This window comes from Leptonotus elevatus, chromosome 8 (assembly GCF_054856555.1).
Source record: "Leptonotus elevatus isolate MCC_2025b chromosome 8, RoL_Lele_1.0, whole genome shotgun sequence".
NCBI classification, from domain to species: Eukaryota; Metazoa; Chordata; class Actinopteri; order Syngnathiformes; family Syngnathidae; genus Leptonotus; species Leptonotus elevatus.
The window spans coordinates 6,856,367-6,882,578 of NC_141246.1; the positions used below are offsets into that span (position 1 = coordinate 6,856,367).

At 39.6% G+C, this 26,212-nt stretch overlaps 4 protein-coding genes across 10 annotated transcripts in view; 3 read left to right on the forward strand and 1 right to left on the reverse strand.

The window, feature by feature from the left end:
- The window catches only part of LOC147169411 (polyunsaturated fatty acid lipoxygenase ALOX15B-like), a 1,578-nt gene extending 1,527 nt beyond the window's left edge, over positions 1–51 (forward strand). Inside the window, exon 3 of the mRNA XM_086083229.1 lies at positions 1–51. This exon is cut by the window's left edge and continues 621 nt beyond it. The gene's annotated coding sequence lies outside the window, so the exon portion shown is untranslated.
- A 6,134-nt stretch (positions 52–6,185) lies between these two features.
- Positions 6,186–12,589, forward strand: LOC147169412 (polyunsaturated fatty acid lipoxygenase ALOX15B-like). Of its 2 annotated transcripts, XM_086082722.1 has the most exons (14): positions 6,186–6,326; positions 6,450–6,654; positions 6,732–6,813; positions 6,905–7,018; positions 8,592–8,695; positions 8,960–9,126; positions 9,264–9,407; positions 10,112–10,315; positions 10,420–10,506; positions 10,579–10,748; positions 10,992–11,113; positions 11,225–11,325; positions 11,394–11,564; positions 12,307–12,589. In XM_086082722.1, the coding sequence occupies exons 1-14, from the start codon at positions 6,186–6,188 to the stop codon at positions 12,484–12,486; spliced, it is 1,992 nt and encodes a 663-aa protein (XP_085938848.1). In that variant the 3' UTR covers positions 12,487–12,589. The 2 variants fall into 2 exon arrangements, with proteins under 2 accessions (XP_085938848.1, XP_085938847.1); XM_086082721.1 differs by having other exon boundaries at positions 10,992–11,325.
- A 1,198-nt stretch (positions 12,590–13,787) lies between these two features.
- On the forward strand, positions 13,788–19,771 carry LOC147169413 (polyunsaturated fatty acid lipoxygenase ALOX15B-like). Its single transcript, XM_086082649.1, has 14 exons — positions 13,788–13,993; positions 14,088–14,292; positions 14,380–14,461; positions 14,549–14,671; positions 14,937–15,040; positions 15,582–15,757; positions 15,912–16,055; positions 17,136–17,339; positions 17,444–17,530; positions 17,605–17,774; positions 18,008–18,129; positions 18,240–18,340; positions 18,409–18,579; positions 19,325–19,771. The coding sequence occupies exons 1-14, from the start codon at positions 13,850–13,852 to the stop codon at positions 19,502–19,504; spliced, it is 2,013 nt and encodes a 670-aa protein (XP_085938775.1). The 5' UTR covers positions 13,788–13,849; the 3' UTR covers positions 19,505–19,771.
- Positions 19,772–23,036: 3,265 nt separating this feature from the next.
- npnta (nephronectin a) overlaps positions 23,037–26,212 on the reverse strand; it is a 46,227-nt gene continuing 43,051 nt past the window's right edge. For all 6 annotated transcript variants that reach the window (XM_086083204.1, XM_086083203.1, XM_086083202.1 and 3 more), the window contains one exon: positions 23,037–25,396. In XM_086083204.1, the coding sequence (XP_085939330.1) occupies positions 25,286–25,396 (111 nt within the window). In that variant the 3' untranslated portion in view covers positions 23,037–25,285. The remainder of the gene's footprint in view (positions 25,397–26,212) is intronic.

Genomic DNA, 26,212 nt, shown 5'->3' on the forward strand with positions numbered 1-26,212 from the left:
TGCTTTCTTAATTTTTTTAATTTTAGAATTAATAAATCATTTCTATTTTGACTCTTGGCCCTCTAGTATTCTATACTGTAGAAAAATGGTTTCTTTGTATCCTGTACTTTTAAATCTTTGTCCATATCTTGAGCATGTGTGTCATCACAAATCCTTCCAAGTCCTTGAAAACAGTTTATTTATTTAATAACCATAAGGGGTGGTAACTGTCTGCTAGGGGTGGGAATCTTTGACTGTCTCACGATTCGATTTTGATTTGTGAGTCTGCGATTCAATTCAGAATCGATTGTCCATTCAGAAATTTTTTTGATGCAAAATGATTTGATTGACAATGATTTCTGCTTCAATTTATAGATGTGCAAAGAATTGTCATGATCTACTCCAGTCCGAGTCGCTAATGCTAATTAGCACGCTACTCACGGCACTTTTATCACACAAACGGCAATTCATACAAAACGCTATATATATATATATATATATATATATATATATATATATATATATATATATATATAAAGTGAATCAGTTGCCTCCATCTAACCCATCCTCTGCTCTCACACCAACTACCTTCATGTCCTTTTTAACTACATCCCTACATCCATAAACCTCCTCTTTGGTCTTCTTTTAGACTGCCTGGTATTTATTATTTGTCAATAATAAGGGGACTTTCCATCTGATATTTATAAAGCAAAATTGTGTGCATTCTGATTAATTTAAAAGGGTAGACGGCCCTCAAAAATATTGAAACTAGAATCTGCATTTGTTTATATGATATTTAAACAATATTTGAAGAAAGCAAATTATTTTATTTAACAATTTCCGAAACCTCTGAACACGAAACACTAACAGCAAAGAATTTACTATGTAAAAAAAAAAAAAAACTCTATAGAACATATAGAATACTGTGTGTGTGTGTGTGTGTGTGTGTGTGTGTGTGTGTGTGTGTGTGTGTGTGTGTGTGTATGTGTGTGCGCGCGCGCACTTCACCTGAAACCCTTCACCTTAACCGGATACTTCAGAGTTCCACCAGAGTCGTGAAGTTGTCAGGAGACCAGAGGAAGGATCAAAGAAAGGAAAGATGAAGCGAAGTGAAATCTAACACCAATCAGCCATCACCTTCCACCCACAGAGTTACAAATCCAGAATCTTTCACCAACCCCAGATACATCTGAATTCCAACAGGATTAGGGAGACATCAAGAGACCAGAGGAAGGACTAATGGAAGAAAGGAAGGATAGATGAAGCACAGTGAGATCCACAAACGCCAAACTCCACTGATTCAGCGACCATTGGGAGAAGCAAATTATTTTTGAGTTTTAGTAGATTCGGTTGTGGTGGATCTGGCATGCATGAGAACCTCCACCAAAGAGGGGAGCCATCGACCTTGGCCAGACAAGGCAAGCACAGCCCCCCCAGGGTCCTCCCAGGCCACTGTAGCACCAGGGCACAACGCCCCGTGCCTCACAGTGGCCACTGGCCGGAGAACCAACCCAGGAGTCCGGAGCGCCCCTCCGACACGGCCGACGCCCCAAGCCCAACGCAGCAAAACATGGCACAGCAGACAAATGCGGCACCCTACCCTACCCACTGCTCCCTTCTCGACCCCCCACTCACACCTGCCATCCACAACAACCCAGCCCCCTGGACCCCAAACCCCCAAACACCCCGCCACCCCCAGGACCCACCACTCAACCACCTGCACCCCCCCCAAACAAGCCACCACCCCACCCCACAACACACATTTTCAACATAATTCAAGATACAATATTTCCTGTCATTTTATAGGTAACTAAATATACTGTTTCCTACCCAAAATCCCTTGGACGGCTACTTCTGATAGAACTAGACAAATGACAATTCTTCATTTTGCCCTGCGATGCTTGGTTCCCTGACAAGGTGGAAATCAAATCACCTGAGAACGACATCTACACCTTTCCTGTCTACTGCTGGATCGGTGACAGCGAGACGCACCGCTTCAGAGAGGGCAAAGGTGGGTTGATCTGTGTGCTTGTCTGCTATTGTGCTGAATTGTCCATCACGTCAGATTACATGTCCTATCCCAATGAATCACTCACTATAAAGCTCAACATTTGTGACACTCCTGAATCACTTTCCACCTCTGTCTATCAATTAAATATTATTTACAATCTATTTACCTAGTGTCAAAGGTTTCTCGGTACGCAGCTTGTCTTACGCCATTGTGAACTGACTTGTATTCTTTGACGTCGTCATTGTCCTCCACTCTGATATGCAAGGATTTAAGCACCCTCTGCTGGCGAAACTTTATATTGCACACTGATCAAAATATGTATACTGTAGTTCTCAGTATTAAATGACCTATAAACAAAAATGTAATTGTGTGTGAGCGGTTGGGGGTGGATTGTACAACTATTTCTTGTATTAACTTTTATCATAGTGCCACACGTTACTTGCCAGCTCCAACATCTCGCAGTGATGCCTTTTTTTAAATTATTTTTTCCCAGGTATCCCTCAGAGTTTCACCACTGTGCCAGAGCTGATAAAATTTGCAACCATGGTGATGTTTACTAGCTCGTGCCAGCATGCAGCTGTAAACAGCGGCCAGGTAAATTCCCTGCATTCCTCCTGGTCTAAGCAGGTATAAAAAGACGCATATTGTAAACCCTTACCGCAGTACGATTATGGTGGCTGGATGCCCAACACCCCTGCGACCCTGCAGCGTCCTCCCCCAACCAAAAAGGGGACAATCAGTGAGGCCACAATGTTGCAGACGTTGCCCGTCATCAACGTGACTGTTCGGGGAATGGCCAGGGTTTGGCTGCTCAGCAGGCAGTCCTCTGATTTTGTAAGTACACCAAAGCTTACATGACAAAATAAATACCCATCCATCCATTTTCTATGGAACTCCTCATTTTACTTCTCAGTGAGCTGGAGCCTCTTCCAGCTGACTAGGCGAGAGACAGGGTACACACCCTACTCACAGGACAGGATATTGGAAAACAGTGTTTCACATCAACGCATGTTTTGGGATTGTGGGAGAAAAGCTGGAGTGTCCCGAAAAAAAATCCATACAAGCACTGAGGGAATGGAGCTGAGATTTGAACCTCAGAGATACAAGGTGGACGTGCTAATGGCTAGGTTATTTCAGGTGCCCGTGTTTTTAGGGCTAATTTTAAGATTCATACTGCTTTTAAACGGCGTAATGGTCTTGGTCTTCTACTCCAATGGATGGAAGGAATGAGTCATGAAAACAGGTCCCAACACCCACAACATGGTCGCATAGTCCACACAGTACATGATAACTGGTTGGCAAAACTCACACGCAACCTCAAGTATCTGCCTTAAAGTACATAGTTGGTCGGCTCAAGTGTCTCATATCAAAAGATAATTGTTTGGTAATTGAACTTTTATATACTGACGTCACTGACGTGTATTCTTTGTGTCACCAGGTCCCCCTCGGACACTACCCAGACGACCATTTCACCGAGGAGATCCCCCGCCAGCTGCAAAAGGACTTCAAAGCCGAGCTCGACAAGTTGTCGATCACGATTAACAACAGAAACACAAGTCTGGAGATCCCTTACACTTACCTGAATCCGAAGAATGTAGAGAACAGTGTGGCCATCTAAACATTGGAAAGTCACAATCAAAAGGGAATTTAATGTTTATAATGCAGTTCCATAGGGTAGAGAGGGTTACCAGTCATTATGGCTTGTTTGTGCTGGGCAATGTATATTATAATAAGCATTTTAAAAACTAGTGTCTTTTATAACACGTGACGTAAGACAACGCTTGACCAGTTTGTTACCTAGTGGGAGCCTTACGGCGATGATTGTGGGGTCTCTGGGAGTACCTCACTGATAATACTACAATTTTGTTTAATTATATGTTTAATTTATTATTATTATTATTAGCCTCAGAGGCTGTTACAAATTATATTTGATTTGTGCTTTCTTCAATATTTTTTGGGGGAATTAATAAATCATTTCAATTTTGACTCTCAGCTCTGTGATAAGCTGTAGAAAATGTTGTTGTTTTTTGTAACCTCTACTTTGAAATCTTTGTCCCATATCTTGAGCATGATTGTCAAAAATGGGCATCATCATCACAACTCTTCCTTGAATTATTATTATTATTATTATTTTTAAATAACCATAAGGGGTGGTAACTGGTTTACCGTGGTTGATGACGGAAAAAAATAAGACTAACACTTTTTTCACATTGCTACATATTATATTATATTATATTATATTATATTATATTATATTATATTATATTATTGCAGTGAAATGTCCAAACTTGATTACAATCTGTTTTGTGAGGCTAAGTCTATCTAATTTCCAAAGAAATCTTCCCCGCATAAATATTGTAAAACAAGTCAACGATTGTCAGACTTTATGGGTCGGCAACTTTATCAAGGAAACTGCTTAATGTATTTACCTTCCGGCAGTGTTGTAACTGGAACAATATGAACTAGTTAATTTTTTGGACCAATTATGAACTATGAACTGAAATAGTTCATTTTAAAATTTGTGAGCGGAACTTTGAGTTTGTGTATGAAATTAACTTTCCCAACACTGCTTTGTGGGTTGTTGCTTAAACTTGTTTAACTACTTTTATGAGTCAAAATACACAGAAGCCTTACCCTCCAGTGTTGCTGAATAAAGCAATTCTGCAAGGAAGAGTGGGCTAAAATATTGCTATACAAATAAGTGAATAATAAATATCTATCTATCTCCAACAAACTCAATCAAATTTTGACAAGATACAACATTTGCAGTGAGTTACCTTAATCAGTTCCAAGTTCAAAATGAAACTGACAACGCAGATTACAACACTTAACAAAGAATTTCTGCAGAACAGAATCACTGTAGAGCTTTGTTGTAAAGAACTTCAACAGGGCAATAAACTATTATCACATCAAAACACACACACACACACACACACACACACACACACCCACAGATTAGAATCAGAGTCAGGTATGTTGGAACACACTAGAAATGTGTCTCAGGTAGTCAAAAGCTTTTCTTGTGCTAAAGGGAATAATAATAATAATAAAAAAATAAAAATAAAACATTTAGGACATAAACACAAATGTATACAGTATAAACAGCTGAATATAGTACAGGGAGTCCTCAAACAATATAAAATGCTTAGTGATTTGTTAATGCTAAGCAACAACAAATATACAAATGTGTTTAGTGACACTAAGGGATACCAAATCCAAGAAATGTACTCCTGTTTTTTGTCTCGCAGTTTTATACAGTTGTTTATGCACTAAAATGAAAATATTCACACAATTTTTGTAAAGCATGACACATTGTGATTTCCAAAAGTCTACGCACATTTTCATACCTTAGATAAATAAAATCAGCCATTCTGTTAAGTGTGTAATACGTCTTCACACATCATTACATGTTTTCAATTGACGTTCAAAAGTGAATAACTCTTTGAGGTGAGTTTTTCCAAACAAAAAGGTAAAATTTTAAACACGTCAACTTGACTCAATGTGCTAAGTTTAAAAGTGGATCATTAAAAGTTTAAAAGCTGGATCTCGTAGCCACAAAGCCATATTAATGCACCGCACATATAGTGCCTGAAAGTTACACTTGTTGTATATAGAATATTATATTACTTTTTTTTTCTTTTTTTTTACGGTGGACACATAAGGATTGTGAGGTTACTTCCTTCTCATTACACAGCCCTGGCTTGCCAGTGACCACACAAATTGGATAATCTCATCCACTAACACTTACCAGTAGTAAGGAAAATGACTATTTTGTTCAGAATTTTATTGTTGATATGTTTAACTAAGTGTGATAAGAAATATTTTCAGTCTGCAGCATCAGTGATGTGCAGTGCTTGGTAAGTTTATAGATTTTGTGTACTTTCCTTGTGTACCTCAAAGTAATCAGCTGCCTTGCTTTGCCCTGCTTATGGGCTGCGCAAACAATTTTATTCTTCTCTGTTTTGCAATAGATAAAGTATAAGGGCTATTCATCTTTCCTGAGAAATCTACAGTCACAATCATGAATCAATATTTGCTTACCATGTCTGATGAATAATCTGCTGTAACGCCCCTAAAAGGCACCTCCTAGTAATTTGCATATACAGTACACCTACTGTATATAAGAAACTCCAGGGGCCATTTGTCCCATACTGAAAGAAGAAGCCTAATTTTTTCCTATTATTCCAGAATAATCATGGTGCTTTATGAGGTGACCGTCTACACTGGCGACCGAGTTTGCGCCGCCACCTTGAACTCAGTGCACATACGGCTGGTGGGCACTGATGGCGACAGTGACCGCACGTGGCTGAATTCTTTGGTGATCTTCAGAGGATCAGTAAGTGTGGGAAACAGCTCGTTAAGCTGGAATACCTTTTTTTTTCTTGTGTATGCAACAAACAGAAAGTGTGCTAAAAACTGGACTGCACATCCAACATTTCAACACTCTTTAATTTTCTAGATGTCTACTTATACGGTTTGCTGCTCAAAGTCCATTGGAAAGCTGATTCTGATCGAGCTAGACAAACGACATAGCTGCCTTGCGCCTGATGACGCCTGGTTCCCTGACAAGGTGGAAGTCAAATCACCCGAGGGAGCCATCTACACTTTTCCCATCCACTGCTGGATTAGTGACAAGGAGACTCACCGATTCAGAGAGGGCAAAGGTGGGCTCATTTGTGTGATGGCCATCACGTGCTTGATAACTCCAAATAACTGCAAAACTATTATTTTTTTCCGAAAGCGCTGAGGATCTTTGATGAAAGCCACAGTAGTGGTGAACACGCGAGACAGCAGGAACTGATCCAGCGTAAAGCAGACTATGGGTGAGAGTTTATCACGGATATCACAGACATTTCTTTCTTAAATCAAATGCACACTAGATAAGCCTACATTAACCATTAAACTGCCCATCAGCTGGTCTCCGGGTGTGCCCAACTGCATTGAGGCAGATGGTCCATGTACCCTACCTCATGAGGTCCAGTTCTCTTTCACCAAGGATATAGAGTTTAAATTCACAGCAGGCGCAGCGTAAGTACCCTCCAAGCCTTATACTTTGAATTTGATGATACCATGACTTCTTTATACCATGATACCATGACTTCTTTATAGATATATATATATATATATATAAATCTCTCCAATCAAGAAGATTCGATACGCATCTCGATACGTGGGTTTGATTTTAAAATGGAGCGATTCGATTCGGTGTAGCAGTGCGATTATTAGATTACAATTAGTTAAATGTCAAATTAAATTAAATCAATTATTTTGTTACTCCATTATTATTGTTTTAGATCTTGTTTAATTTAAAATGATCAAAATCTTATAATTTGCACCTTTGCAAACATCTGCTTTTATTTTGGAAAACAGTGAGCAACATTTTTTGCATATGTAATGTTCTGACATGTTACAGACCAAATTAGTAACTATCAGTCTTTTAAAATGCTATTTTAACATGCATCTGCCTAATAAAATATTACACTCCTAAGTTGTAACTACTAATGAATATTTTTTTCAAAGTGCCATCTTACTAAATGTAAACTAATTAACTTAAAACGGTTAGATCTCGGTTACTTTCTATTATACTCTTACTCTTGTGACAGTTCCTGTATATTACCCATACATGCAGTGAATAAGTTGATGTTTTGCTTAATGCTTATCAAGGTTCTTCTTATGGAAAAAATAGCTGAACTTGATTATGACGATGATGTCACCTGTCACATCCCATTATTAGTAATAAGGGCTGGCACTTTATTGCTGTGTTCCACTCAACACATGCTCATGTTTTTGCCTGTGTGTGACTTTGAAAAAAAAAAAAACTCAATACGGCGTGATTGTCACGACAGGAATTTTGTTTCACATCATATCAGGGGCACTAATTGTATTTATCATGTCATGAAAGCTCTCATTCTCCGCAACGCAGTATGGCTTAAGTCTTTAACAATAAACCGGGTAATTAAGATCGTTATTACCTTTCTTCTGGTCGTGTTGTGGGTGGTTTAGTTGGAAGAACTCCTCTCCTCTGTCCGTGACGTTGAACACCGGCTCCATGCCAACTAATCAAGCGTGTACGTACACCTGCCGCACTCGAGATTGACTGTCTTTGTACACGGCGACACTTTTATCCAGTATTCCATTGTTCATATAAAATAAACATCTCCTCCATACTTTGGACAGTAAACTTGCCGAAGCATGTTGTGAATCTTGTCCGCGTCTTCATTTAACTTCCCTCGCTGCCAAACTCAGCGCTATCTGACGTCACATAACTGCGACAAGTCTCGCGTGACTTAGAATTAAACGCAGTTTCAACAGCTCCCTTGTGAATAATATTCTCATTCATCCAAGACATTTCGTTCTCATGGCATTGAATCAATCGCAACTGTGGTGTTTTTGCCTGTTTTATAAAGCAGTTTTGAGCAAGTATCTCAGCGACATAAAACCGATTTATAATGTCATCGGCAGGTTCAAGCTATTTTTATTCATTAATCCTAGTGTGTGTGTGTGTGTGTGTGTGTGTGTGTATATATATATATATATATATATATATATATATATGCTCAACATTTTTGCTATGACTAAGTTGCTTTTTTTCTTCCCCCAGGGTTTTAGAGCTTGACTTAAAGGGGCTGGAATTCAACACAAAAAACTGGAATTGTCTTGACGAGATGAAACATGTGTTCTGTAACAAACACACAACCTTATCAGGTACTGAGGCCGAATATTGATGTTACTCCATCCTTCACAAAGCAGTTACTTAAGCGTGTCTAGGTGCTTTAAAGCAAGTAATAAATACCAGCATAGTAGTGTTGTTGTTGTTATTAGTAGCAGCAGCGGTAATAGTAGTAGAAGAGGGGAAAAAAACAATAAACAAACAGCATTTGAGAGAATATATTTATTTTTATAATTGACCAACGAGTGCTTTACAGACAACACATATGCAGTAGAAGTCCATCACTGTCCTTTTGTCAGAATACGTCCAAGACCACTGGATGGATGATGGGTTATTTGCATACCAGTTTCTAAATGGCGTCCATCCCACCTTGATTCAACGCTGCAAAACTCTGCCCAAGAACTTCCCTGTGACTGATGACATGGTCTTCATTCCCGGTGGCTCAAACCTTTGCAATGAGTTGAAGGTTCGGTTCACATTCTCCTCACATTTGTTTGACTTGTTTGATTTGAATCTATAATATATCGATAAACGACTCAACAGCTCGGAATTACACTTCATGTAACACAGTATCTATAATATATTTATTTACCCCCCAAACAGCAAGGCAACATATACCTGTGTGACTACAAGAACCTGGACGGAATGCCTGCAAACATCGTCCAAGGGATTCAGCAGTACCTGATGGCGCCTCTTGTCTTGTTTCACAAAAGACCAAATGACAAGATGAAGCCTATTGCCATTCAGGTGACAAGAGTTGTACATTAAGATAAGGAGTCGACAATGTATGTTAAGATACAATATTTTTAATATATAGTGAATGTCCCATCAGCCAGTTTGTATTTAATCATAGTTTAGGCTCTGGAAGTCCTTGAGAGAGTTTGCATTCTATTGGAGTTGCCTTTAGTAAAATGGTAGCTAGTTCATAGCTCGTTGGCTAAATATTCCTTGACTTCTAACCTTTTGATGGGGAAAGGGTTCTAAAGGTGTGTTTAGGGAAATCCATTGCGTTGCTAGTGGTGGGAATGACAACGGGATGAATTGAAAGGAAGGGTCGACTCGACTTGAACCTGACGTTGTAGTTCTCCATCATGGAGACTGCATTCTAAAACGATTTTTCTGAGAAGATAAGACATGCAAAATCAGTGATCTTTTAAATCACTTCTTAAAATTCACTTCCACAACTACCGTTAGAATAGCCAAGGTGTATCGTAATGGCGATCCAATGTTGCTGCCTCAAGATCTCGTCTCTGTTATTTGCGGAGGATGTACGATCTTTAGGCAGAAGAAAGGATCAGCACACGTAAATCTGAATTTTTGGCTTTTTATCAGAAATAATCCAAGTTCTAACAAGGTTGTAACATGGGATTTACAGACTAATCAGTGCTGTCACATGGAACACCTTCAAGTCAGTCAAATTTTACTTGGCGCAAACATCTCCTTTCCCACAGCTAAAACAGATTCCGGCCGAGGACAACCCCATCTTTCTCCCCACAGACTGTACGTATGACTGGCTGACAGCGAAGATTTTTGTGAAAAGTGCAGATTTCAACGAGCACCAGCTCAATGCGCACTTGCTGCGCACTCACCTGCTGGCGGAGGTGTTTGCGGTGTCTCTGCTGCGCAAATTGCCCATGGTGCATCCCCTGTACAAGGTAACAGGAGCTTTCCCAAAATGGCTTCAATCAAGTATTTTTATTCATCAAGACATCTGTTGTCTCAAGATTTGGTTTCATGGTCCTTCCTTCTATCCCTTCAGCTCCTCATACCCCACACTCGCTACACTCTACATATCAATGAACTGGCTCGGAAACAGTTGATAGGACCCACTGGAATCTTCACCCGGGTAAAAGTCAAACTTTGCTAACATGACGTTGGGGATTGGTCTGTTTACATCGCGTGTTGGACTGCTCCTCAGTTTGCCGCTTCTGGTGGAAAGGCTTTGACAATGATCTTGGCAAGATCGCTGTCCTCGATCACCTACAGATCGCTTTGCATCCCCGATGACATTGCTGATCGTGACTTGCAGGATGTGCCGAACTTCTACTACAGGGATGATGGGCTCAAACTTTGGAACATCATCTACACGTATGATGAGCTTCTTCTTTCACAGTTTACATAAACAACTAATACAATACCATTCGCTACAAAACTTTGAAGAGGGGCGGTGTATGGGTGACGGAAGTAGCAACATTTCTCATGGATCTAAAAAATAAATGTACAAATGTGGGAATTTACTTTTATGTTTCGCTCCATAGTGGAGAATCGCTGGCTAAATATCAATGACATATTTAGCACAATGGAGTTCATTAAACAAATGTCTTTATAAAGATTTGTGCAGGGAGTGATACAGCACTACTACAAAAGTGACAAGGAGGTTCAGAAAGACTCAGAACTGCAGTCGTGGATCCGCAACATTTTTGAACACGGATTCCTTTCCAAGAAAGAATCAGGTGATTTTTACTCACAGTTATGCTACAACTTGCTACAGTATAGCACATTTTACTCACCAGCAGTCGCCCAAACATCTTGCAGTGACGCAGTTTTCTTGCTCTCATTCCCAGGAATCCCTCAGAGTTTCGCCACTGTGTCTGAGCTGATCAAATTTGCCACCATGGTGATATTTACTTGCTCGTGCCAGCATGCGGCTGTAAACAACGGACAGGTAAATCCTTGGAATAAACACCAGCCTGCCATTATAGTCCTTTTAAACAATTATGCGTATTATTGCAGTACGACTATGGTGCCTGGATGCCCAACAGTCCCATCACCCTACAACGTCCTCCCCCGACCAAGAAAGGGACAACATCTGAATCCACAATACTGCAGACATTGCCACCTGTGAACTTGACAGTCCAAGGATTAACTGCAGTCTGGCTGCTCAGCAGGCAGTCCTCAGACTTTGTAAGTACACAAAACTTGACATCACAAACGTTTTGTTGGTAAAAGTAGATACGTTTATTTTTACTATTTTCTATTTTCCTTATCTGGATCGGCATTAAGCCCATATATCAGGGGTGTAAGGTTTGCTCGAGGTCGCACAGTTCACTAAACATTCTCTGAAGATTTTTAATAGTTCTCGAAAGAGTTTTGAATTTTAAATGTTCAAAATTTCCTTGCGACAAGAAAACACAAGCGAACGTTTGTGAACCTTAAACAAACCCTAACGGGAGTGTGCATTCGCTACATTCCAAAACTCGCAAACTTTTGTATCACAGTGGGATATGGGCTTTATGGGTTTAGCAGTAAGTAGCAAAGCCCAGACCTCGCCAACCACTTCCTCTAGTTACAACCTGGGAATACATATGTGCATTAGAGAAGATAGCATTTTGTAGCCAAAGCAATAACACAACCACCAGACCAGATTGACTAGTGATTAAAGCCGGTCCGGTCTGAACATGACAGGAATTGTCACCTATAAGCTACAAGCCATGCTAATTTCTAAGCGAACCTAAGATTGACATGTCTAGCACATTTAACACCGAAATTGAGTGCTTGGTGATTGAGTAAATTTTTTACATACGTCTGGCCGGAACTGCGTTAAAGCAGAGCGTATCAAATAAACAAATTAATTTGAAAAATTTTCCACCCTGAATGGGATCTATAACAACTTTTTATATTCACTGTATATTCTTTGTGATAACAGGTTCCCCTCGGACACTACCCAGAGGACCATTTCACCGAGAAGACCCCACGCCAGCAGCAAAAGGATTTTAAAGACAAGCTTGATGATTTGTCAAAACAAATCACCATGAGAAACGAAGGTCTGGAAATCCCTTACACTTACCTGGATCCAAAGACTATAGAAAACAGCGTGGCCATCTAACCGTCGGAAAGTCAAAGGCTTTGAGAACAACTGGTTAGGTGATACACAAATGGAAAAAACAGCTCTGATGTACTGTAATCTTACTGGATACATGATATAGCATAGAAATATCTGAAACGTAAGATCATCTGGCTTAAGTGATACACAAATTGGGAAAAATACAAGACATTGCACCTTTTGTTTTTGATTGTAATTGTTGTTTAATTTGTTGAATAAAAACTACTCTGCACCAAAATGTTTGTCTTTGAATCCTTATATTATTATATTATATTATATTATATTATATTATATTATATTTAGGGCGGTCAAATTTTTACATTTTATAATCAGATGAATCACATTTTAGAATTTTGATTAATCACGATTAACCACTTAATTTACCACCAAATTTGAAGTGCACCTGTTATGTGTTAATTCTTTCGACATTTAATGTTAATTTTTGATCCACTGCACACGCTCATCTTTTTCTAATCAGTTGATTATTAGCATAATTTAAAATGGAAAGAAAAATGACTCCAATATTTTGACATGGACAAATTTTATGAATGTCATACACAAACATGTATTAAATACTTTACTTTACAGCTCTAATTATATTATATTATATTATATTATATTATATTATAGCAGTGAAACGTCCAATCTTGACCACAATCTGTTCTGAGGCTGCCTGACTTCCAACTTTATCTAATTATAGAAATCTTCCATGGATAAATACAGCAAAACAAGTCAATCATTGCCAGGCTTCATGGGTCCACCCGAAACTTGTTCAAGGAAACTGCTTAGAATTTTATTTAGCTTCCTGGTTGTTGCTTTAACTTGTGTAATTATTTTCATGAGTGAAAATACATCTTGAACCTATCTTAATGTGCAATATGCTACGGCACTTTAATAATATGTAACTACTTGAAATGTATTCACACTTCTCTTATTGTGCAATATACATAGACTCTCTACCTAGTTGGGCAATTACTGCAATTCTGCACTAGTTAACTAATGTTTTTGTTCTGCCAACAGACTTGCATTTCATTCTATTTCATTTTATTGTTCATATTCTGTCTGTCTATCTATCTATCTTTCTATCTATCTATCTGTGAATAATTTTGAGATGAGTTGTTGAGCTGCTGAATGCAGAAAATTCCATTTTGAATCGCCACTGCCACCTGACTGCAATTGTGTCTGATCATGCGAAGCAGCACTAAACCACAATGTAATGAACACCACAGTCTGTTAATAATATGCTTTCTATCACTCCTATAAAAGACACAACATACATAAAAAAACTCCAGGAGCTAGTTGTCCCTCACTGAAAGAAGAAGCCTTGTTTCTTCCTATTAGAATTCCTCATCATTCCAGAATAACCATGGTTCTAAATTACAAAGTGACCGTCTACACTAGCAACCGAGTTTGCGCTACTACCTTGAACTCAGTGCACATTAAGCTGGTGGGCACCGATGGCGAGAGTGACCGCACATGGCTGAATTCTTTGGTGATCTTCAGAGGTTCAGTAAGTTGTTTTTATTTCCCTTGTATGCAACAAACAATAAAGAAAAAAAAAACTGGACTGCACATCCAATATTTCAACACTCTTAATTTTCTAGGTGTCTACTTATACTGTTTGCTGCTCAAAGTCCCTTGGAAAGCTGATTCTGATCGAGCTAGACAAACGACATAGGCACTTTGTGCCCGATGGCGCCTGGTTCCCTGACAAGGTGGAAGTCAAATCACCCCAGGAAGACGTCTACACTTTTCCCATCCATTGCTGGATCAGCGACAAGGCGACTCACCGTTTCAGAGAGGGCAAAGGTGGGTTAACTTTGTGCGATTGTCTTCCATCGCGTGCTTGATAACTCCAAATAATCCAACTTGATTCTTTTGGGTTTTTTCTGAAAGCGTTGAGGATCTTTGATGAAAGCCACAGTCTTGGTGAGTATGCGAGGCATCTGGAGCTGAGCCAGCGTAAAGAAAACTATGGGTGAGATATCGTATATAGCCAACTTTTGCTTTCTTATATTAAATGCACACTAGATAAGTCTACATTAACCCTTAAACTGCCTAACAGCTGGAATGAGAAGTCCCCAGGTATGCCCAACTGTATTGAGGCTGATGGACCATGTACCCTACCTCATGAGGTCCGGTTCTCTTTCACCAAGGATACAGAGTTTAAATTCACAGCAGGCGCAGCGTAAGAGCCCTCCAAACCTTCTAGTTTGAAAATGTTGAATATTAACACTATGTCTCCTTGTGATAAATATACTTTCTATTTGATGATTTTACTTTTATTCCGAGATTGTACTCAAGTGAATATTTGTTACAAGTTTTAAAGAAAAAAATAGAAGTAGTAGTAGAAAAATGTGATTAATTAGATTATTGATATATATACAGTGTATGTGCTCAACATTTTTGCTATGACAAAGCTGCTTGTCTCCCCCCCCCCCCCCCCCCCACAGGTTTTTAGAGCTTGAATTAAAGGGACTGGAATGCAAAAAGAAAAACTGGAAAAGTTTTGACAAGATGAAACATGTTTTCTGTAACAAACACACACCATTATCAGGTACTGAGACCGAATGTTGAAGTCACTTCATCTAGAGAAAGGGGCAGGCTTCTCTTCACAAAGCAGTTACATAAGGGTGTCTAGGTGTTTTAAAGCAAGTCATTGCATAAATACAGTACCAGCATAGTAGTAGTAGTAGTAGCGGTAATAGTAGCGAGTTTATATTACATCATGGGGACCAATTCTGGGTTTTTACTATCATTGTAACCTTGCCAGCCAGATTGATAGTTGCGATTCACTCGAGGGAGTTCTTCACATTATCTTTTCTGGTACTTCACTAGACAGAACCATTCGGGAAAGGCGGGAGTTGCTGTACAATGCTTCGAGCTGATTGGACGATGCTGCATTTTTGCACATTTGTTTTGACCAATCAAGGCAACGGATGAAAATCTCATATTCCGTCTCGTCTTAGGGAGGGGGTGGGGAAGCACGAACATCTTTACCAGATAAAAATGCACAAAACGTCTCTCGGGGGGAGGGGGTGTTAGGGTATTAATTTGTGTTATTACAATGTGCTTTAGAAATGTATTCCTTTTGTCAGATTACGTCCAACAAAACTGGAAGGAGGACTGGTTATTTGCATACCAGTTCCTAAATGGTGTCCATCCCACCTTAATTCAACGTTGCAAAACTCTGCCAGAGAACTTCCCTGTGACAGATGCCATGGTCTCCAAACTCTTCATCAGCGGTGGCTCAGACCTTTCCAATGAGTTAAAGGTTTGGTGCACATTCTCATCACATTCGTTTGACTCAAGATTTGAATCTCTACCTGAAGATTTGAATCTATATTCTACCTTTGATCAACACCTCTACAGCTCCGGATTTCTCTTCATGTGACACAGTATATCTTTTTTTTTTACATTCAAAATAGCAAGGTAACATTTACCTGTGTGACTATAAGAACCTGGACGGAGTGCCTGCAAACATCACTGAACAAATTCAGCACTATCTGACGGCGCCCCTGGTCTTGTTTCACAAAAGACCCGACAACAAGTTGATGCCAATTGCCATTCAGGTGACATGAGTTTGTACATTTGCAAAAGGACAATGCACACACAATATTTTTAATTTAAGGTTGTTTTGTGGAAAACACTACTTCACTTCTACATTTTTTATGCAGGATCGTGAGTGATCGGCGGCAACAATGAATACACAGAGACTGATATACTGTGCTAGAATAATTGTGTCCTTTATTCCCCGCAAACAGCAATCAACACACTTCAACGCACAGCAGCATAATATAATCATCATCAGCGCTTACCTTGACACTAGACCGGAGAGCCGACAGTCCGGGTAGAACGAGCTGCTTAACGGCTGGCCGAACGTACGCTTCCCTCAGCTGACTCTACCCAAACCGCGCGCCGCTCCGTCTTTTATTCTTTAACAAGTAGGGATGAGCGTGAGAAGCCGGGCTGGCCAAGCCCTCTCTTAGGCACCCTTTCTATGAGTCGTGTCCTGCTTCGAAAACATGCTTCCGAAATAAGGAGGACTGCAGGTGTCCTGCTTCGTAAACATGTTTTCGAAACAGGGAGGACTGCAGTATAAACGTTCCCAGGCTCGATTCCGTTTCACATGTGCTTTACAACAGTTCAGATATAAGAGGTTACATGAGGACATATCAAACCATGGTTATTTTCCATTCAAAGGTGAACGTCCCATCAGCCTGAGCGTGTGGGTGAGGTAGAGATTTCGAGTCCCAAACGCAGTCAAGCTAAAGTTGATAACATATTCTCCATGAGGGTGATGAAGAATTGTAAAGAATGCTGAATCAGTGGAATCTTTTAAATCACTTCTTAAAATTCAGAGTACAGCCAAGGTGTAAGGTAAGGGAGATCTAATTTTGCTGCCTGAAGATCTCATCTCTGTTATCTGCGGAGGATGAAGTTATGATGGCTTTATAAACAAATGAACCTTTAACTTCTTTGGGGAGAAGAAAAAATCAGCACCCGTAAATCTGAAGCTTTGGTTTTCAGTCAGCAGTAATTCAATTTCCAACTCAGGAAAGGTTGTAACACGGGACTTACATCAGATCAGTGCTGTCAGAAGGAACACAATCAAGTCATATTTATCTGGGTGCAAAATCCTCTTCCCACAGCTGAACCAGATTCCAACCAAGAAGAACCCCATCTTTCTCCCAACTGACTCTCCATATGACTGGCTGACGGCAAAGATTTTTGTGAAAAGTGCAGACTTTTCAGAGCACCAACTCAATGCTCACTTGCTGCGCACACACCTGCTGGCGGAGGTTTTTGCTGTGTCTCTGCTGCGCAAACTGCCCATGGTGCATCCCCTGTACAAAGTAACAGGCGCTTTCCCAATATGGTTTCAGTCAAGAACATTTATTCATCAATACTTTTGTCGCCACAAGATTTGGTTTCATGGTCCTTCCTTCTATCCCTTTAGCTCCTCATACCCCACACTCGCTACACTCTACATATCAATGAACTGGCTCGGAAACAGCTGATAGGACCCACTGGAATCTTCACCCGGGTAAAAGTCAAACTTTGCTTTCAACATGACGCTGGGGATTGTCTGTTTACATCATGTATGGGACTGCTCCTCAGTTTGCCGCATCTGGTGGAAAGGCTTTGACAATGATCTTGTCAAGATCGCTGTCCTCGATCACCTACAGATCGCTTTGCATCCCCGATGACATTGCTGATCGAGACTTGCAGGATGTGCCGAACTTCTACTACAGGGATGATGGGCTCAAACTTTGGAACATCATCTACACGTATGATGAGCTTCTTTGTTGTATTTCTTTCACAGTTTGCATAAACAATAATACAAGTCTCTACAAAACTTTGAAGAGGGGCGATGTATGGATCAAGGAAGAAACCAAATTTCTCGAGGATCTAAAAAAAATTAATGTGGATATGTAGGAATTTACTTTTACGTTTCACCCCATAGTAGAGAATCGTTGGCTGAATATCAATGACATATTAATCATATTTAGAGTTTCTAAAGTTTTGTGCAGGGAGTGGTACAGCACTACTACAAAAGTGATGACGAGGTTCAGCTAGACCCAGAACTGCAGACTTGGATCTGCAACATCTTTGAACACGGATTCCTTTCCAAGAAAGACACCGGTGATTTTTACTCACAGTGATGCTACAAGAGTGCACATTGTACTCTCCAGCAGCCGCCCAGAAGCTTAAACATCTTGCAGTGATGCAGGTTTTCTTGCTCTCCTTCCCAGGAATCCCTCAGAGTTTCACCACTGTGTCTGAGCTGATCAAATTTGCCACCATGGTGATATTCACTTGCTCGTGCCAGCATGCGGCTGTAAACAACGGACAGGTGAATCCTTGGAATAAACACCAGCCTGCCATTATAGTCCTTTTAAACAATTATGCGTATTATTGCAGTACGACTATGGTGCCTGGATGCCCAACAGTCCCATCACCCTACAACGTCGTCCCCCGACCAAGAAAGGGACAACATCTGAAGCCACAATACTGCAGACATTGCCACCTGTGAACTTGACAGTCCAAGGATTAACTGCAGTCTGGCTGCTCAGCAGGCAGTCCTCAGACTTTGTAAGTACACAAAACTTGACATCACAAAAGTTTTGTTGGTATAAAAGTAGATACGTTTATTTTTACTATTTTCTATTTTCCTTATCTGGATCGGCATTAAGCCCATATATCAGGGGTGTAAGGTTTGCTCGAGGTCGCACAGTTCACTAAACATTCTCTGAAGATTTTTAATGGTTCTCGAAAGAGTTTTGAATTTTAAATGTTCAAAATTTCCTTGCGACAAGAAAACACAAGCGAACGTTTGTGAACCTTAAACAAACCCTAACGGGAGTGTGCATTCGCTACATTCCAAAACTCGCAAACTTTTGTATCACAGTGGGATATGGGCTTTATGGGTTTAGCAGTAAGTAGCAAAGCCCAGACCTCGCCAACCACTTCCTCTAGTTACAACCTGGGAATACATATGTGCATTAGAGAAGATAGCATTTTGTAGCCAAAGCAATAACACAACCACCAGACCAGATTGACTAGTGATTAAAGCCGGTCCGGTCTGAACATGACAGGAATTGTCACCTATAAGCTACAAGCCATGCTAATTTCTAAGCGAACCTAAGATTGACATGTCTAGCACATTTAACACCAAAATTGAGTGCTTGGTGATTGAGTAAATTTTTTACATACGTCTGGCCGGAACTGCGTTAAAGCAGAGCGTATCAAATAAACAAATTAATTTGAAAACATTTTCCACCCTGAATGGGATCTATAACAACTTTTTATATTTACTGTATATTCTTTGTGATAACAGGTTCCCCTCGGACACTACCCAGAGGACCATTTCACCGAGAAGACCCCACGCCAGCAGCAAAAGGATTTTAAAGACAAGCTTGATGATTTGTCAAAACAAATCACCATGAGAAACGAAGGTCTGGAAATCCCTTACACTTACCTGGATCCAAAGACTATAGAAAACAGCGTGGCCATCTAAGAAAGTCAAGCACAACTGGTTAAGTGATACACAAATGGAAAAAATATCTCTGATGTACTGTAATCTTACTGGAATTTTACTGGATACATTATATAGCATAGAAATATCTGAAACGTAATATCATCTGGCTTAAATTATACACAAATTATATACATAGCATAGAAATATCAGAGGTATAAGATTATTTCATTTCCATGATTCCACCCCCACCACCGCCCCCTCCCCCAGCCACCAACTCCACCCGTTCCCCATGTTTGCATCGCAAAACATTGCACCTTTTGTTTTTGGTTGTAATTGTTCTTTAATTTGTTGAATAAAGACTACTCTGCACAAAAATGTTTGTCTTTGAATCCTTCGACAACTTCAAAATTTAATTAGACTTGAATGTGATCTTGTCTTTAATGAGAAAGTTACAGTTCCAACCATGAATCAGCAGTTTCTCGTACAGGTCTGACATTACTATATTACAAACTGTTGGATGTACCTCCCACTAATTAGCATATACGGTACATGTATATTAAAAGCTGTGCTGACAATTTGCACTGCCTCGACTCTGTGCTATGCAACGTAGCCCAAACCGTGCTAGAGTAGTTGTCCCTTACAGTCTACTTCACATTGCTGCATATGTCGGGAAAACCAGGTTCATCACCTCACCTTACTTGATGTGGCTTCCCGCCAGCAGTCAAAATGGTGGCCCTTCCTTTTCCACGGTCCACATCTTGCCGCTGGCCACAAAGCAGCAGATGAATCCTTTAGCAAACAAGCAGTTTGCTGAGAAGAATTGGTCATTTCAGTCTACATTTAGCAGGGAACAGTGCTAAGCTATCTTCAGGTTACTCATCTACAGTGGCCAACACTCATCTTAAATGGAATAAACAGAAGATGACAGGAGTGAGCTGAAAACATTCGCACACCCGATATGTCAACATGCAATATTTCCTGTTATTTTTCTAGGTGACTACTTACACTGTTTCCTGCCCAAACTCCCTTGGACAGCTGGTTCTGATCGAACTAGACAAACAGCAGTTCTTCCTTCTTCCTGGTTATGCTTGGTTCCCTGACAAGGTGGAAATCAAATCACATGAAAAAAACATCTTCATTTCCCCCGTGTACGGCTGGATCAATGGCAGCGAGACTCACCGCTTCAGGGAGGGCACAGGTGAGCTCATTTGTGTGCTTGTCTCCTTTTGTGTACTTGATACTGTTGGAAAATCGTTCTTTGTTTTCCCGTGTTCATAATGTTGATTATCAAACTCAGACAATGAGATCGGTGAAATCAGGATTTATTTTTTACATAAGCTTACGGACACATGAAGTCGGCCAAACGCCGTCATGCTCTCCCTCATGTGTGTCGCTCCTCCCCTTGTTCCAGTCACTAGTATCCTTTCGTGACTCTTCAAACGCCTCCCCGTCTTCTTCCACCAATCCTCAGCGGTTCCTCTCCTTACCAGACAGTCACATGATACATCAATACACATCGCCCAAATGCTCCCCCTCACTCACAAGATAAAGATTTACGTTGTTTTCAGAGCAAGAAGAGATGTCACTAAACCCCCTCCTGCTCAACCGGTTTGTAAAAGACAAAGGAATCTAATTAACACATTCGCTTCAACCCCCCACATCACCTTGAATTCTCACACAGAGACATACTGAGTAAATTAAAGCAGTTATGTCCACTTCTAAATAGTAATATTATAAATCAAACAGTTATAATTAAATTAATTCACTTCAATACTTACAAATAATTATCAGGCTCTGAAAGTCTACGATGAAAACAACTCGCTTGCGAGGGAGCAGGAGTAGCGCCAGCATACTGCAGACTATAGGTGAGTGTTTACTGCTCAAATATTAGCTTGGTTACAATGCATTAATCTTGAAATCACGCAACAGATGGAATTCGTATTATCCAGGCAAGCCCCACACCATTAAGGCAGATGGTGCTCTTAGTCTCCCGAATGAACTCCAGTTTTCCTTCACCAAGACTACAGAGATCGCATTCACGACAGCCACAGGGTAAGACCCCTCCAAACCTTACAATTGGATCAGATGAGACCAATGATTTCGATGTTGACACTTTTTTATTTGTGACAACAAAAGTCAAGAGAACAAGTAGAACGATTTGACTTTTGAGATTCCACAGTAAAGCTGCTTGTTTTGTTTCTCAGGTTGGCTGAGCTTCAGCTAAAAGGGCTGCTTGACAACCAAGAAAATTGGGAAAGTCTTGACAAAATCAATGATGTGTTCCGTTACAAAGGCACCCCATTATCAGGTACCGAAGCCAATTGGTAAAGTTTATGGGTAAGTCAGCATTGCAGCAGTAGTCGTATGTGTCAGATTATGTCCAGGAACACTAGAAGGAGGACTGGTTATTTGCATACCAGTTCCTAAATGGCGCTAATCCCACCTTGATTCGACGTTGCAAAACTGTGCCCGAGAATTTCCCCGTGACTGATGACACGGTATTCATCCCTGATGGCTCAAACTTGTCTCAGGAGTTGACGGTAACAGCTTGTTTCACATTCTCCTCACATTTGTTTGAGGATTTCAATATATGCAGCGGAACTATTTTGTCATTGGCACAACAGCTCAGCATTGCACTATATGTAACGTCGACAATATAAGCCTCCAGATTTGTTTGCCTTCAAACAGCAAGGCAACATATACCTACCATGACTACAAGAACCTGGACAGAATGCCTGCAAACATCGTCCAAGGGATTCAGCAGTATTTGACGGCGCCGCTCGTGCTCCTTCACAAAAGACCCGATGATAAGCTGATGCCAATTGCCATTCAGGCGACTTTAGTTTACTCCGACATTAAAGTAAAAAATAAAATTAAAATAATAAGGTGAATGTTCTATCAGCCTGAGCGTGTGGGTGAGGTAACAAGATTCCGCGGTCCGTAGTCTGAAAATCAAATATACAATAAATTCTCACCAGGAACTAATTAATTTAGTCTAGTCTATTCAATCTGTTGACCAGCGATTGTGTTATAACTTTAGCTCATGCTAAATGCTATCTTGGTTGACAGTTCAACAGCGCTAAACAAGCCAATGCACTCACCATTATCCGACCTCCCTTGTAGCATTGGAAATGACCGCTGGCGTTCAGTCTGACTGCATTTCCCATGATTCTTAGACTAAGAAAGCAGGAAATAAAAAGCTAACGAAAACCCCAAAATTCATCATTTCAAGAAATGTGAATATTAACTTGTTGACTAACAATGAAAATGATATAATTTAGGTAAGAAATGACCAAGTATTCTTAAATGTGTTTAATAACATACAGTTTTGCCATTTTGAATTGAACTACTGCAACAAATACTTTGAGCACATTCCAATTTATCGATATGCACCTGAAAACTAGAAATTGTACGACTTTGGGGGCACTTTGGAGGTTCTGCTGAATGTGTGACTCGCCTTGGGGATCGAAGGTGGGGGTCATTATTAAACTATGGAAATATATGGAGCGTGTCTTGGAGAGGTGTGCGCATCGTGATGGCCTCATGCGCAGTAAATCGCAGACAAACTACGTTTCAGTCAAACACGTTTTATTTACAATCTGCTCTGCGCTAATTTTGAATATGGTGAACATGCATATGACATAACGTAAAAAAACAAAAACATCCAGTGCCCTTCATCATCATCAAAGAATACAATAAATGTGCTTAACGGTTTTGGGGAGTGTTGATAAAGTACTTCAACAATGTATCTATGCATGGCGTTCAATTAAAATGTATTGCGCACGAATGAATTTACAATATGTCTAACGCACACAACGAATGCTTGTATTTGAGTATGTACATTTTACAGTAACAATTTGTAAAAGCTTCAAGAGTTGTCTGAAACAAACGACACTGATAGACAATTGTACAGTATAGCATACAGTATAAATCCGTATAAATTTGCTCTCGTGACACGTAAAAGGACAAAAAGATTGATTTACAAAATAAAGCTCTTTGCCTGAAATATTGCGACAAATGAGTATGAGAATAGCTGCACTGTTTAAAGCTACACAACACGGGAAATCCGTATTCCTTCATTCAATATTGCAGTGTGTATGAACATTAGTGCAAATATCAATGACAGCTGATTCCCTGAAATAAAAGTTGAGGCTGATTAAGTATCAAAATAATGAGATCAGATGCCATTGATATTTGTACTATTATTCAAGTTGATACACACTGAATAGCCTAATCGAATGAAAGACAATGACTTGAGTGTTGTGTTGCTTTAAGGGGGAAACCATAAAAGCAGGAAGAAAAACAATACGATGACAATCAAGTCACAGATTGAAATTTTGAGGAGAAAATTGTCGACATTTTATGAGAATAACAATTGGATGGGAAAATCAATTTTACAGACAAGACGGCAAGTGCGATTGCATTGGGCAAAAAAGTCGTAATGCTAAAGATCATTATTGTATTTTTAATTTAACTTTACCAATATTAACTTTTGTCAGAAATTTCCAATTTTATTCTCCTTATTTTACTTTTTATTCCTCCCCCCCAAAAAGACTTCCCAGCTATGTTTGGACTTAACTATTCTTAAAATCTAACTTTCTCACAAAATCAGGGAATGATTTCTCAAATTATATGGTTTTTGCATTCTAGTCTTAATATTATAATTTTAATTTAAGAAATACAGCATTCTTCGTTCCAATATTTTTGTTGTAAAATTGTAATCTTTTTAATTTTTCATCCTAATTTTCATTACTTTTCATTTTTTTCCCCCAAGATAAATTAAACCTCCTTTGTTAGAAATCTCTATTCTCATATACTTTGCAAAGGAAAAAAAGGGGGGAAAATCCACATAAAATGTCAACTTTAATCTCAAATGTGACTTCATTTCTGCAATATTCTAACTTTTTGCCAGTAATTTATTTAAAGTAAAAACAGCATTTAATTCTGACAAATCTTCAACTTTTTTCTCCCTCATAAAAATTCAACTAAATTCTCTTAAAATGTCAAATGTATTTATGCATGTTTACTTTTTTTCTTATACCCCATGATTTCTTTTCAGCAACATTCCATTATTTTTGACTACTAAATACGAATTTAATTCAGCTAAAATGTCAACTTTATTCTTATAACAATTATAATTTTTAATTTTGTACAATTATGACATAAATTGCTATTGGTGTTCTGTAGATTGCCATGGAGATTAGGCGAAACATTGTAACTCTAAACTGAGGGAGTATATTTTGATGTTTTGTTTTGTTTTTGTCCTCAATTTGACTTTCCGTCGTACGAGAAGTAAGCATAACCAAATAGTGGAAATTATAAGTTTTCTGAACTTCTACCTGCTCCTTTTTGGTACCACCTTTGTATAACTTTTGTTGTAATCGTTTTGTTTCTTTTAACTTAATGTTGCCCAAATAAATAAAGGAAAAAAAAGAATTACAACTTAAGTCAATTTGTTCCAAGATTGTTCTCATATAATGGACCTGATACCCCATCGTAATTTTGATCAGATCAGATGAGTAACAAACCCAAGTGGCCACCACTGGTATGACCACAGCAATTAGCAAAGCGACTAAACAGGCAGTGGCGGGAGGGCGGGGTTGTAGGTGGACGTTACCATGGCAACCACACGGGCGCAGGCCTCCAAGTCAGACGAGGCTGACGTCGAGTTCAGTCTTTGTATTTCGAGACGCGCTCTGTGCTGCTGTTCATTGGTTTGGACGCCAGGGGGCGCCAAGTGCGAAGAGGAGTCCGACCAAGAGTCACGGTTCATCGAGATGATCTTTCAATGGTTTTCTCTTCCTGCTTTCTCCCACCGCGTCAGAGACTCGTCGGTTCGTGATCGTCCGTGCAGGAGCCTTTTGCTAGCGAGATGTCATCCACCGCCATCTCGCCGCTCCGTCCCCGTCCGCGCTCGCCCTTCAGCACCACCTGTCGGGAGAACGATCACACTTTGAGCGCATCGCCGTCATTACGGGATGAATCCGTCCTTAGATGCAAGAATAAATTTACAGTGTTCCTTCATTTCTCACAGGTTCATCTTTCGTGGATTTTTTACAGTGTGATTTTTTATATTTTTTTACAGCGTGCTTTTTGGTTTGGTCGCCGTCTGCCACCCGCCTCACGGTATACGCGGGACCGCGCCGGCTGCACGTGGGCTCGAGTGGAGTTTCGGGGCCATCGCGGTGATGCGGTCCCACGGTCAAAATGGGTTGTTGTTGTATGTGTTTTTTTTCATTATTATTTTTCATTAATTTTTAATCGCCGTTCTATTGTTTCTCAAATAAATTGTTTGAAAACAGAGTGTATAGGCCTACTGTATTTAAATAAGAGATACAGTATGTGAGAAAATGTTAACGCCAATCGGAGAAAAGTGCGTGTGTAAAGTGAGTGGTGAGGTGTTATTTATTACATATATAATAAATGAAAAAAATATAGTATAAACGAAAAAACATTTAGAATAAATGAAAAAATGTAGAGTAAATAAAAAAAATACTTTAAATGGAAAAAAATTACTGTAAATGAAAAAATATGATGAATGACATATGATGAATGAAAAAGCATTCATAATAAACTAAAAATCTTACCAAAATGAAAAAAAAACATAATAAACGAAAAATATATATATAATTAACAGGAATAAATAAATAAATAAAAAATAACGTGGATTTCCATTATCGCGGGTCCAAAAACTACCCGCGATAAACGAGGGAACACTTTGCGGGACCAAAGTCCGAATTTTGAGAT